Source organism: Amblyomma americanum, chromosome 8, assembly GCF_052857255.1.
Source record: "Amblyomma americanum isolate KBUSLIRL-KWMA chromosome 8, ASM5285725v1, whole genome shotgun sequence".
Lineage (NCBI taxonomy): Eukaryota > Metazoa > Arthropoda > Arachnida > Ixodida > Ixodidae > Amblyomma > Amblyomma americanum.
The window spans coordinates 23,588,308-23,601,433 of record NC_135504.1 but is presented as its reverse complement, the minus strand read 5'-3'; the positions used below and the strand labels follow the sequence as shown (position 1 = coordinate 23,601,433).

Below are 13,126 nucleotides of genomic sequence, written 5' to 3'. Positions count from 1 at the left end.
GACTAAAGTTTACTGAAAGTGCATGGCCATAAATCTATACATTGTCTATAGACTGTCTATAGGATTTGTATTGCCTATAGACTTCTCTAGAGTTTGTCTATAGAGAGCCTATAGACTTTATAGATAGAAGTATATGGACAGTCTATAGACTATCTAAAGAAATTTTTGTAAGGGACCCTCCTCCCTCTAAAAACCACAATTGCTCTGGCCAATGTGCAAGAGGGCCTCTAACGCAGCAGTGCGCTCTGTTTAGCGCGTGATGGACGAGGCCCTGCGTGCGCTCGTGTGGGAGGGCAACTCGGTGAGCCAGCTGCGCTTCTCCCACTGCCTGGACGCCGAGGACGACTGCAAGCCGGTGGACGCCGACGAGGCCTGGCTGCTGGTGTACAACCCGCTCGGCTACGCCTACACCACCTACGTCCGGCTGCCGGCCAAGCACGGCTACTCCTACGTCGTCGACGGCGTCAGCGCCCAGGTCTGTACCCTATGACAGTTGGCCGGCCCCGCATGCAGACCCGAAGTTTTCTGGTTGCTGTGAACGACCACGCAGTATAGTCTCGGCAGAGTGGTGGTTCAACAGCGCAAACACACACAAACCAGCGCTGGACTTACAGCTGATTTTTTTTATTAGGAAGAAGCACGTCAGATATACACACACGAAAAACAGCGCAATGTCAACAAGACTCCTAGTGCTGGTACATGATAAACACCGGTTTAAAAGCACGTGCCCATCTGCAGAACCGCTACCCACTATGTAGTATATTGATTTCTCGAAGCGATTGTGTAACAGATGGCGTACTCACGCACCCTTCACATTTTCTGATAATATGAAATGCCTCAGCTACTTCTCTAGTGCGCTGGTCAGAATGAGCGAACAGGACATCAGTATCATCAGTCTGTGTGTGTTTGCGCTGTTGAACCCCCACTATGCATCAACTCCAACTAGCCCAATCTGCAGTTCTTCTATAGCCTCGGCAGATTTGTCCCTAGTATTGATGGCTGTTCCCTGATATCAGTAAAATACAACGACCGCAACACAACTGCAGCTTTAGTTGGGAAATTTCTGTCTCTTTGGGGATGGTAATAAATTGACTGCTGTTTTGGCGAGGTCTTCTGATGTTAACGGCGTGGCAAATTGCGCGTGTTTTTGTAAAGACATACCTTGGTGGTGACAGCGCAGATAAAACCAAAAAAAAAAAGAACCTAGACTCAGTATGGAAGAGTAGTCAAGTTTCTGCGCTGAGTACTTGAAATTAACAGTATTTTCTTCTTTTCTCGCTGTCCCTATTTTTCAGCTTTTCACAGTTCATTTTAGGTACTCGACGCTTTGTGCTTTCCTCTTTTGTCATTTGTTTCTTTTTTTAGAGCAAACAGCGCACAACACACACCTTGGCTGGATTTCGGCATTTTTCCGTAGCTTTAAGAGTAAAATATAGCTTGTTTGGTATAGGTCACGCTGGACAAGTGTGCCGCAAGGCTTATGAGCCATTTATTGCTGAAGACATTGCCGTGGCGAATATCAGAACTTGTCATGGCGAATGAAGAATCTGACCAACTGTAGCCGCGACCACGACTCCTCCGCAGATCTTGTCGGCGGAGGACAAGGTGGAAGAGGTGGTGTTCCCGTCGCAGCTTGTCCCGCTCGGCGTCCGGGCGCACTACGTGCAGAGGACCAGAGAAGACCCGGCACCCGCCAGGCAGCCACGCGCCTCCAGGGTGGAGAAGGAGACCAAGATGGTCGTCATCCGCAACAAGGTGTGCTTTATAAGCGGGCGGGGGCGGGGGGGGGGGGGGGGGGGGGGGGTCGAACACGTGGTCTAGTAGCTTCTTGTGCGGTAAGACCCCCACTCTTGGTCTTACCCGTGTATAGCAAGGAAGGAAGCGCTTGGGAACACCCGGGGCGGGCTTACCCTCACTCCGTCCATAATCCGGAACTGGCTTCAGTTCCTAGGCTTGTTTCCCACCTCGGGTGTACAGTATGCTTTTCTCGGAAAATCGAAGCCTAGCATCGACCACCTGCTCTCGGTCGGTCCAGCACTGCAACCGACGAGAATCCGGCACCTGGCCGCTGCAAGTTTCTAGGCTGACACTGCTGTGTCCTATGCTAATTGAATGCAGGCACCATGTCATCTGCCTCTTCTCTACTTCGTCACATCAGCAAACTTTTTTGAATTCTATTTAACGAGCCGCTTATGCCTTGAGGCCATCAACAACTCCGTAAAAAAAATGTACGGGCAAGACCTGCAAAAGCAACTCACTATAGAAAACCGCCGTGTCCCCACTGGTGTGGAGTTCAAGCAACTAATTCATTTGAAAACCGATGGTTCTCCAGTGATACCCAGGTTCAAACGCTTCCTACTCGTTGGAAGGAGCGTGAGTCCTCTACATATGTTTCTCTTCGTATTTTTGGCGTTTCCCCAGCTTTTCCTGTGTTATGATTCTCGGTTTGGTTTGGTTTGGTTTGGTTTATGGGAGTTTAACGTCCCAAAGCGACTCAGGCTATGAGAGACGCCGTAGTGAAGGGCTCCGGAAATTTCGACCACCTGGGGTGTTATGATTCTCGAGAGTGGCCGCTCATTGGCTCGCGCGACTATAAGTCATCTATGATCACGTGATCGAGGGGAGCCTAAAAACACATCGTCTCGTAGTCATGGATCAGCTGACGTCCATCTTGTAACGAATCACGGTAGACATCCTACTCGTGTGGACTGAACCCTGTTCGTTTGCGATGATAATCGTTCGGGTCTACATGACAACATGCTTGTTCTCTGAGCTCATATTATGACAAGCAACGATTGGTGAACTCGCAGCGCTACCGCCTTGTTCTGGATTCCGCGACGGGCTTCATCCGCGGCGTAATGGTCAAGGGAGGACTGCATGTGACGCTGGCGCACCAGTTCATGTCTTACCACGCGTACCAGGGAAGCAGTCGCAAGGCATCGGACAGCCACGTGCTGAACCCAGTCAACGACGAGCCCTTCGACCTGGGGAACAACATCACCTACGAGATCGTTCGAGGGCCCGAGGTGAGTCTTGCTTGTCCTTGTGGTGGGCAGTTGAAAGCTCTAAAATAAACCGAGGACGGTGCAGCAGACTATGGAAGTAAAAGCTAGGATGGATGAATTTGGTAGATACCCTCTAGTTATAGAAAGCGACTTGCCACAACCCTCCTCTCTTCCCTCTACCTCTAGCTCTACCCCTAGCTCTGCCCCGATGCACCAGTGCTCCCACTTGAAGACTAAACATGAAGGCTAACATAAAAGCTTGCGAAAACACAAGGACAGCTAACTCTACTTTCTGTTGCAATGCGATAGCATTAGTTCCAGTTGATGCCGTTACCGGAAGTGGCGTCACTTCCGTCCCAGTGACGTCACTTCCCTTCACCCATTGGGGATGCTCCCATCTGGTGACGTCACTTGCCTCCAGTGAATGGAAATGCTCGGGTCTGGTAACGTGAGTTTCCTCCAGCTAGTGAATGAGTTTTATGACCCAAGACTTATTTCGACTTCGTGTGTTTTCTAATTTTATCATGTTATGTTATTAAACTCAGCGCTACACAAAGGTTCTACAGAAACGAAAATGGTAAGAAAAAAAACTTAAGACTGAAAAGTGCGAACAATGTGCGTCAGCAAACGGATTCGAGTTAATGATATTCCAGCGAAATATCGCATTGTTACTTTCTGTCACGCACCAGCGGAGATTAAGAGACGAGAATGGACTTCGGTATGACATTAAAAACGGAGATAAGATAATCGGTCTTCCGGCGCGATTACAGAATCGACCCGAAATGACAGAAAACAGCATATTGGCGGAAATTAGTCGGGTGGGGAGATGCAATCCCAAAATCTTCAGGGATAAGGTGGCTGCAACTAGCGGATGACAGGGATTATTGGCGACATTACGGGACAGGCTTTTCACCAGTAGTGGAGGTTCTCTGTCCGGAGGTTCTCTTCTGCATCTTCAGTGCTCTCTCTGACTTTCTTGCTCCGGGTGCAGGTGCAAGAGCTGCACCAGCGTTACACTCCTTGGCTTAGCCTGGTGGTGCGCCTGTTCGAGAGCGAGGAGGTGATCGAGTTCGAGTGGGCTCTGGGGCCGGTGCCACTCAGCGACCAGAAGGGCAAGGAGATCGTATGTCGCTTCGTCAGCAACCTCCAGAGCGGGCAGGTCTTCTACACCGACACCAATGGACGGCGCAGCATCGAGCGGAAGTACGTCAGCCAAGTTCCGGTTCCGGCAAACGTTTCGCGAGCGGGGAGCCGGGCGCTGTGGCTTCGAAGTTCCAACAATTCTGGATCATACACAGAAACTCTGTACAAAAGCATTTTTGAACGGGAAAGCGTTCATGAGCGCAATTTTTTCATATATTGTAAGATTCATAACGTTTGAAATATTTGCACATCTCCTGTCGTCACGCTTGCATTTTTTTTCTATTAACGTTTTTGCTATACGCTATAGTCAAAAGCGTTTCCCGTTAGTTTTCTGTGACAGTCTTTACTGTTCGATGAAAGCAATGGAAAACTTTAAAAGGAAGATTTTTCTACACATAAGAAGAATAGACTATTATATTCAATATTTCCAAAGCAGTAAAGTAAGATTTTTCATTAATCAAAATTTTTGTCCAGGAATGTTGGACATGAAGTTGCAGAGCGCCGCTATTATCGTTGCAGGCAATGGCAGCGAACGTTCGCAACTCCTATAAACACAGACAGCTGCTGCTTACAGACTAGAAATTCAAGTTTTCTGTAATCGCCGTTGGCAGAAATGCTAACAAAAGCATTTCTGCTTTCGATGTGAATTCAAACACTTGTCCGGATTCCATCAAAATGTAAATCATTTCCTCGGTGTTTTGTTTCTTGGCGGAGCTCTCATCTGCATCTGGAATGTTTCTAATACCTACCTTGTTTTGTCGGCAGGAGGCTCGATGGAAGTCCCGTGGCGTCCAACTTCTTCCCGGTCACATCGTGGGCATTCCTAGCAGTGAGCATTCACACCATACGATCCCAGTTCTGAATAGCAAAATCAATGTGATGAACTGCCATGACGCTTCTTTCTTTACAGCTGAAATTCGGCCCATGCTCGCGATTTACGAATAATTGGGCGTGCTGGTGCACAGTGTATGGAAAATGACTGCACGTACCACGAAAAAAATTTGCTACTGTTTAACTACTGCTGAACCTGGATAGAGAGCGGAAGCTGTGGTGTATTGGGCCAGTAGACGCTGCCTGGCGTCTGTAACGCTGAGTGCGTTCGCACACTGGATAAGCAGCGCGCTCACCCGTGCCACCCTGGCAGGTGGCAGTTAATGGTTGATCGCGAGAGGTTGGTGAGTGCGTTCGCACACTGGATGAGCAGCGCGCTCACCCCTGCCACCCTGGCAGGTGGCAGTTAAGTTAATGGTTGATCGCGAGAGGTTGGTGACCCAATGAACGCTGCGGCCTATTCTACCGCCTTCTACCGGCGAATTGAAAGGTTAAAGGTCAAGTGGTGCGGCACCATGGTAGACCACATATGGTAAGGCCTATAGCCACACGACCTCTGGCTCACTTGAAGGTCAACCGGAAGCGCACGGCGAAATCGCCTTTATCTAGCGTAGTGAAGCTTTCGCTTCAAAACAGTCTGACGCACGAAGAAGGACAAGGACATAACGCTGAGCTTTCTGCAACCACGCATGCGCAGAAAGCTAGCTCTAGCAGAAAGTCTAGCGATCCGTTCTGATTCTCCAGTTTCCTAACTTACGCATTCTTTACGCGTCTTGATGACAACAGTGTTCTCAAGATCAGGGGAGCAGTTCCGGAAAAGTCAAGCAATGTTTCACGAGAAAAAAAATGAAAATTGGTTTTTTGACGAAAGAAATGAGGAAATAACTGCCTGCATATCTCGGTGCACATCCGACCGGCGCCGTAAGGGAAGGGTTAAACCGGGATGGAGTGACAAAAGAAAGGAAGAAAGAGGTGCCGTAGTGGAGGGCTCTGGAATAATTTCGACCACCTGGGGATCTTTACCATGCGCTGACATCGCTCAGCACACGGGCGCCTTTTGAGTTTCGCCTCCATCGAAACGCGGCCGCCGCTGTCGGGTTCGAACCCGGATACTCCGGCTCGGCAGACGAGCGCCTTAACCACTGAGCCACTTAACGATATTCCGTCATGTATTCCTTGCCCCCTACCCACTAGAGAACCAGGATCGCAAAGAATAACCCCTCGCCGATTCCAGTGTCCTGACAATGGTCGGCATCCCTAACGCACCATTTCATCTCTGACTGCAGAGCATGGAGGAAGGAAAGAATTAAGGAGAGGCCGTTACGTCACATTTTTTTAAACCGGACTGGAGGCCTCCCCCCCCCCTCCACACTAGTACACTAGTTAGCCGCCGTCTCAGTGCATTTGCACATGAGCAGCAGACAGTGAAGCAGACGACGCCATTGCACCAAAAGCTACTATTCACTGCGCCATCCGCCAAAGTCTCCCAGTTGTCCTTGCAAAAACACGCGACTTCCGGCACATTTCTTGTCATGCAGCTCCATGGAGGAAGGAGACAGCTCAGGAGAGGCTCTACGTCATAGTTTTTTTTTTGCAGCCTGAAATCCCCCCCCCCCCCCATATACCTGGGAGCCGTCTCAGCGCGCTTGCGCATGCGCAGCAAACAATGCAGCAGACGACGCCGCTGTGCCCTGCGTTACTATTGGTTGCGCCATCGGCCAAAGAATCCCAATGGCCTTTGCGAAAACACGTGACTTCTGGCGCATTTGTTGTCATGCAGCTCAGAGAGCGTGGGCCTCTCCTGTGCTTTCCTTCCTACATGCTGCAGAGTGAGCAGCAGGGTGCCCAGATGACAGTGTTCCCGGACCGGCCGCAAGGCGCCGCCAGCCTCTCATCCGGCCACCTCGAGTTCCTCATCCAGCGCCGGCTGCTGGGGCACCGCGGCGTTTCGTTGAGAGGGCGCCACTGGTTGCACATTGGCACCATTCCCGAGTCCCAGGTAAGCCCTGACTTGTGTAACTGACCAACCCTGTACGCCCGAAAGTTTTGAGTCGTCTAATTTGGTGTGGCTGCAGTGCCCAGGAACATTTATAGACGACTGTGAATCGGAACGAAAATTCCTCTCGAATCGATGTGTTAACTTCAAGAATAACAAGTGGGCATGTGGATATCTGACGCGTGAAAGTGACAACGGAAGCAAACGAAGAGAAGTCTAAAGGAGACTAATTTTGAGGTTTCATGGGCCAGAACATTTGAAGGCTTGGAACGTATATGAATCCTACGAGGGAGAATTTGGTTTTTCAGTGAGCGTGATAAGAATATGCCTGCGATCATACCGATGATCGTACAGCCGTAGCGATTCTAATCTCTCGGCCATGTTCTAATCTCTCGGCCGAGTATAGACGCAAGTAGCATAATGGAGAAGTATATGACAATTGTATCTTACCAATGCTCACCTGTGGGGCAGAAACGTGTAGGTTAACGAAAAGGACTGAATTTATGCTGAGAGATAAGAGAGAGAAGCTCCTTAATGAACAGAATTTCGCCGGCGCTTAAAAAAACGCTGGCATGCTACTCTGCGCGGGGAAGGGATTTGGAAGATAAAGGCGGAAGGAGAGAGGTGCGGAAAAGGTAAAATAAAACATAAAATGGTGAGACGACAAAATGCAGCCAATAAACGCGTACCAAGGTGCCTCGGCGAGTAATGATGTTACATATTAAATGATGAAGTGCATAGTCCGACAAATGGGCTAACAAAGTTCGCTACGTAAAGAATGCATGAGGATAGAGTGCAAGATGAAATTACAGCTTGTCAAGATGTCCAGGGTCCTTTAAATGTGCAAATAAAAATTTCATTGCATGTCTTTGTTGCCTATAGCGCAGACTAAGACACCTAAAACACTGCCCGTTGTTATATGCACTGGGGAGAGGTTCTCCATGCCCAGTTCATAGTACCCACGCTCGTCAGCATATGAGGGCACTCAAGCAGGATATGTTCCAGAGTTTCGGTCGAGCCGCAGTTGCCACAAAGCGCACTATTCATTTGAGCGAAACGGTATCGCAAGCCGTTTGTAAACGCTGCGTTCACTCGAAGTCGGCGATAAAGGGTTTCCAGGTGGCGAGGAATTCTGGGTGGAAGTCTTGATCTGAGGTGAGGGTCGACTGAGTTCAGAAACTGGTAGTGATGTGTCGGCAAGCTCCAGAGCCGATACGTTTCTTCAGGAGGAAATCTTTTAGCCATTTGGGACGCACAGATTTCGTGTAGCAGGTTCGAATGTAGAAGGTCCGGTGTTGGTGGCCTTTACGGGCCGCTTCATCTGCTGACTGAAGGCAACGCAGCGAGGTATGGAATGAAAAATAATAGGTGTAGCGTTAAGAGACAGGAATACGAAAACAGAGTGTGTCAGGAGCAGACGCCAGTTAATAGTATTCTGTTCGAAATCAAGAAAATGAAATGGGCAGGGCGCGTAAATGCGAAGCAAATATGGCCGATTTTCGTCAATGGTAACAGACTGTGCGGTCAGGTGGGCAAATGAGATTGAGGATTTTGCGGAATAAGGCGACCACAGCTGGCACAATACAGGGGTATTTGGAGGAACATGAAAAAGGTCTTTGTGCTGCAGTGGGCATAGTTAGGCTGATGAGGATGAGGAACTGCCACGCCGCTCGACAGATTGCTGAGACTCTAATCTTTACGACATCCATGTTTTTTTCTCTCTCTTTTGCTCGAATGTGTTCCAGGAGTACCTGCGCAACTTCGCCAATCGCCTAGTGTGGACCCCTCAGCTTTCGCTGGTGGACGCCCGGCAACCGTATTTCACGAACCTTACCCAGAGAGAGGTAAGTGGTTACTGTCATGGTAAATGTGTTCCCACCCTCGTATCTATACATGCAGGAGTGTAATTGGAATAAGGCCATCATCATCCAAGAGCCGAAAAAAATAAAGAAAATAAGTCCCAACGTTTCGGGAAGAACACGGTCCATTATGCGGGAGCAACTGCGTTTGACGTGTTCGCAGTGGAGTGGTCTGCGCTCGGCACTTCCGAAGCACGTGCACGTGCTCACCTTGGAGCGGGTGTCCGGCGAGAAGGTCCTGGTGCGGCTCGAGTACCAGGCCCCTGAAATGCCCAGCTACGTCAACACCACGCAGTTGCAAATATCGGTATGCATGGCACCGGATACCTTTGGTAGTGTGTCTGTATGCGGTATTAATGACGCATGTGGAAGGCGTGTCGTGTAAGGGCCGCTCCCATTTCATGGCTAATTAATGAAAAAGCTAGAAAGATTGCCGCTGTTCTTGCTAGCCAGCTATAACTATCTACAAGAACGAGAAAATTCCATGACTCGAGACCTCAAACCGAACGCAGAATGTGCAAAGGCGTATCCATCTGCATCTAGCAGTCACGTTCCAAACGCTTTGACTATTTCAAGCAAGCTGTTGTGAGCAGCCCACTGTGGGCCGATGTGGGGCCCCATTGCGGAACCCATATTGGCCCCACATTGGCCCCACATTGGCCGCCCACATTGGGCCCACATTGGTACCGACCTCAGAGCGAACTCTGCTACATGGGGTAAGAACAGCAACTGCCATCAAACGAAATGCAGAATGTGCAAAGTCGTATCCCTCTGCATCTAGCAGTCATGTTCCAAACGCTTTTGACTATTCCAAGCAAGCTGTTGTGGGCCGCCCACAGTGGGCCGATGTGGGACCTCACTGCGGAACCCATATTGGCCCCACATTGGCTGCCCACATCGGGCCCACATTGGTACCGACCTCAGAGCGAACTCTGCTACATGGGGTAAGAACAGAAACCATCATCAAACCATATGCAAAATGTGCAAACGTGTATCCCTCTGCATCTAGCAGTCACATTCCAAACGCTTTGACTAATCTAAGCAAGCTCTTGTGGGCAGCCCACAGGGGACCGATGTGAAGCCCCGTTGGGCCCACATTGGTACTGACCTCAAAACGAAGTTTACGCTACATGGGATGAGAACAACAAAGTCACTGCTGTTGTTCTCAGTGCCACTCTCATGTCCAACATTCTCGGACAAAAATTCTAAAAATTGGAAAATTGTAAGATACTGTTATGGTCATATTGAAGGCAATGGTTCATTCTTCTGATGTGTAGCAAAATATTTCTTTTAAAGTGTTTCCGTCTATCGCATCGAACACTTACGATTCTCATAGAAAACCAATGGGGAACGCTTTTGACGATAGCAAAAACATTAGTAGAAAAAAAAGCAAGACTATATCGTCGTGTGATCTGCGGATATACTGATTGCTATAATTAAATCTCTCATTAGACGTTTTTAGCATACCGGAGACGTGTACCGATTTACCGACCCCTCTGGCGCATGCGCAATGGCATTGTTTGGGTGAGGGGGAGCCACTGCGCGCGCGCAGCCGGCGTCCGGTAAACCGGTATGTCTCCGGTATGCTAAAAACGTCTATTGTATGAAAAACTTGCGTTCATAAACGGTTTCCCGCTCCAAAATGCTTTTGCCCAGAATTATTATTATTATTAATAATAAGTGGTTTTTGGGGAAGGAAATGGCGCAGTATCTGTCTCATATATCGTTGGACACCTGAACCGCGCCGTAAGGGAAGGGATAACGGGGGGAGTGAAAGACGAAAGGAAGAAAGGGGTGCCCGTAGTGGAGGGCTCCGGAATAATTTCGACCAGCTGGGGATCTTTAACGTGCACTGACATCGCACAGCACACGGGCGCCTTAGCGTTTTTCCTCCATAAAAAAGCAGCCGCCGCGGTCGGTGCCCAGAATTGTTGGCCATGTGGACTCACAACTTATTTTTCCCTATCTCCCATCGTCCCGCACGGTTTCACGCAGCGGCTCCTGAAGAACCAGGCTCTGTACCACATCCTGGAGACGTCGCTGGGATCTACGCAGGACAAGACGGAAGTGGTGCGCTTCGTATGGCGCCGTCGAGACTCCCAGATGCCCGCCGTCAGCCAGGAACAGCGCATGCGCGTGTGGCTCAAGCGCGGATACGGACCGCGCTTCGAAGACACCGTGGCGCTGCACCCGGGAGAGATTCGAACCTTTGTCGGGAAGGTCGACAAAGTCCGCCCTCTCCCGGACAGCTAGAGGCCGCCACCGCGGATTCGCCGGAGAAAAAGGAATTGTGAAAGCAATAAAATTACGAAGATAAACTAGCACGGAACGAGTATATAATAACTCAAGAGTCGCGAATACGTTGGGCGTACCAGGTAAGGAAACCAGCAGAAGAGGACGCATACACAAGAGAAAGAATAAGGGAGTAATTACTCATTGGCTCCCACCCAAGCACAGCCATATGGCTACAAAGGAAAGCTATACAGCTTTCTCAGAAACTTCGCAGTTATAGAAAAATTCGTCCTGGTCCGGGGTTCGAACCCGGAACCACCGCGTCACCGCTGTATAGCTTTCTTTTGTAGCCGTATGGCTGCGCTTGGGTGGATGTCAATGAGTAATAACTCCCTTATTACAAATCTACTCCACCTTGGGGGATTACCCTAAACATTTGACCAACAAAAGAAAGAACTCGCACGGACTACGCTGGAGACATAAGTGAAAATTTTTACTTGATCAAATGATCGAGCAGAGCAGGTCACACATGCGCGTGAGCAGGCAACGCCGATGAAAAGAAAGAAAAGAAAAGGTCAGTCATTAAAAATTCTGCCATCTTGCACGCGGAGACAATGTCCCATACATGAATCCGTATTCTTTGGAAGAAAATTTGACTGACGTATCGCTGACGCAATCAGTGACTGATTTTTTTTAATTTTAAAAGCTTCCAAGATTTCTCGTTCTATCTGCGTTTTCCCTCGGCCGATGATTTTCACACTGCGGAACAGGGGAGTACCGTTTTGACATTTGTTACAACGTTTTGGAAGATTGGCCGTATTATCCGGTTGCAGTGGTGTACTGTACGATGCTGTCTTAACCGGTCAATAATGCCTAACCAGATGACAGGGGGAAAAAGAAAACAACGTTGGTTGTACATTTGGTTAACATCGTTTAATGCTTGACTTTACAATCTTTTGTTTTTTGTGCTGTTTGCAGAGATACAGGCACACACATAATTGTACCATGCACCAACTGGCCCAAAACGCTCGTCTTCTACATTGGGCGTACTTATGCGAATAGTTAAACAAGTTTACAAGATGGTTGTGTGGGCTCAAATTTTGTCGTTTTAGTCATTGCTTCGTTATATTTTAACAGGTTACGTTAAGCTGCAATGCCTAATGAGATGCTTGCCATGGACGTCAGCATAGATCAACCAATCAAAAGGAATCGCTTGTGCTACGTAACGGGTCAAGACGACCATCACTTAGTCACGTTTTCAGGCTCTTTACATCGCTATCCTAGCGGACATATCAGAAGCGGATCAATCATTGGAGCACTAGTCTATTCGGCTAAAAAGGTTACAGCGGTACGTTAAGCAATTAGTTGCCAAGATAACGCGAAGAAAGCACAAGGAAATGCTTTCCGAAGTTTCAAACCTCCCCTTAACAGCACTGCTCGTTCCGAAGACGTCAATTGTAATAGCGAATCAGCTTTACGGCTTTCTTCTACTCAATGCTATATCTGAGCAAGCACGATTAACAATGCTCCTTAATGCCTGAACCCGCAGAACTCGCGACTGCATTCATCGTGTAGCCGTAAATTAGGTAAACCAAATAGGGAAACATTTTATAAAGGACTGAACACAGGAATAAGTATTAAGATTTTCGATGCATTCAAAAACGATGGCCGGAATAAAGTATGTGGCTGATCCAACAAATGCGTATTCATGAAATATACACGTTCTCACTTTGCTGAGAGAGATCACCGAGCTGTTTTCGTCAAGTTTTCACGTATTTGTAGGACGTCACTGAAACAGAATGGAGCTTCGTCATTTATCTTGTGCCCACAGAGCTCTTCTACGCTCTGTTAACCATCTAAACGAATATACAAGTTTTACCTGTGAATGAAAATTGCCTACTCGAGTGAGATGCGTAGCCAATGCTTTTCGAAATCCAACTGTAAAACTGAATTGTATGTCCCGTGGTCGCAAAACATGAAATGAGGCACTGCCATCGATAGTAACCCGTCGATATTTCGCCTGCTGCCGTTGATAAGTGTCCTGTGCTCATCAAAACTGC

At 48.6% G+C, this 13,126-nt stretch overlaps 1 protein-coding gene across 1 annotated transcript in view; it reads left to right on the top strand.

The window, feature by feature from the left end:
* LOC144101118 (lysosomal alpha-mannosidase-like) overlaps positions 1 to 11,135 on the top strand; it is a 138,249-nt gene extending 127,114 nt beyond the window's left edge. Inside the window, exons 10-18 of the mRNA XM_077634153.1 lie at positions 254 to 475; positions 1,585 to 1,755; positions 2,811 to 3,026; positions 3,997 to 4,208; positions 4,914 to 4,977; positions 6,808 to 6,978; positions 8,721 to 8,819; positions 8,998 to 9,141; positions 10,830 to 11,135. Of these exons, the coding sequence (XP_077490279.1) occupies positions 254 to 475; positions 1,585 to 1,755; positions 2,811 to 3,026; positions 3,997 to 4,208; positions 4,914 to 4,977; positions 6,808 to 6,978; positions 8,721 to 8,819; positions 8,998 to 9,141; positions 10,830 to 11,087 (1,557 nt within the window). The 3' untranslated portion in view covers positions 11,088 to 11,135. The remainder of the gene's footprint in view (positions 1 to 253; positions 476 to 1,584; positions 1,756 to 2,810; positions 3,027 to 3,996; positions 4,209 to 4,913; positions 4,978 to 6,807; positions 6,979 to 8,720; positions 8,820 to 8,997; positions 9,142 to 10,829) is intronic.
* The last annotated feature ends 1,991 nt before the right edge of the window (positions 11,136 to 13,126 follow it).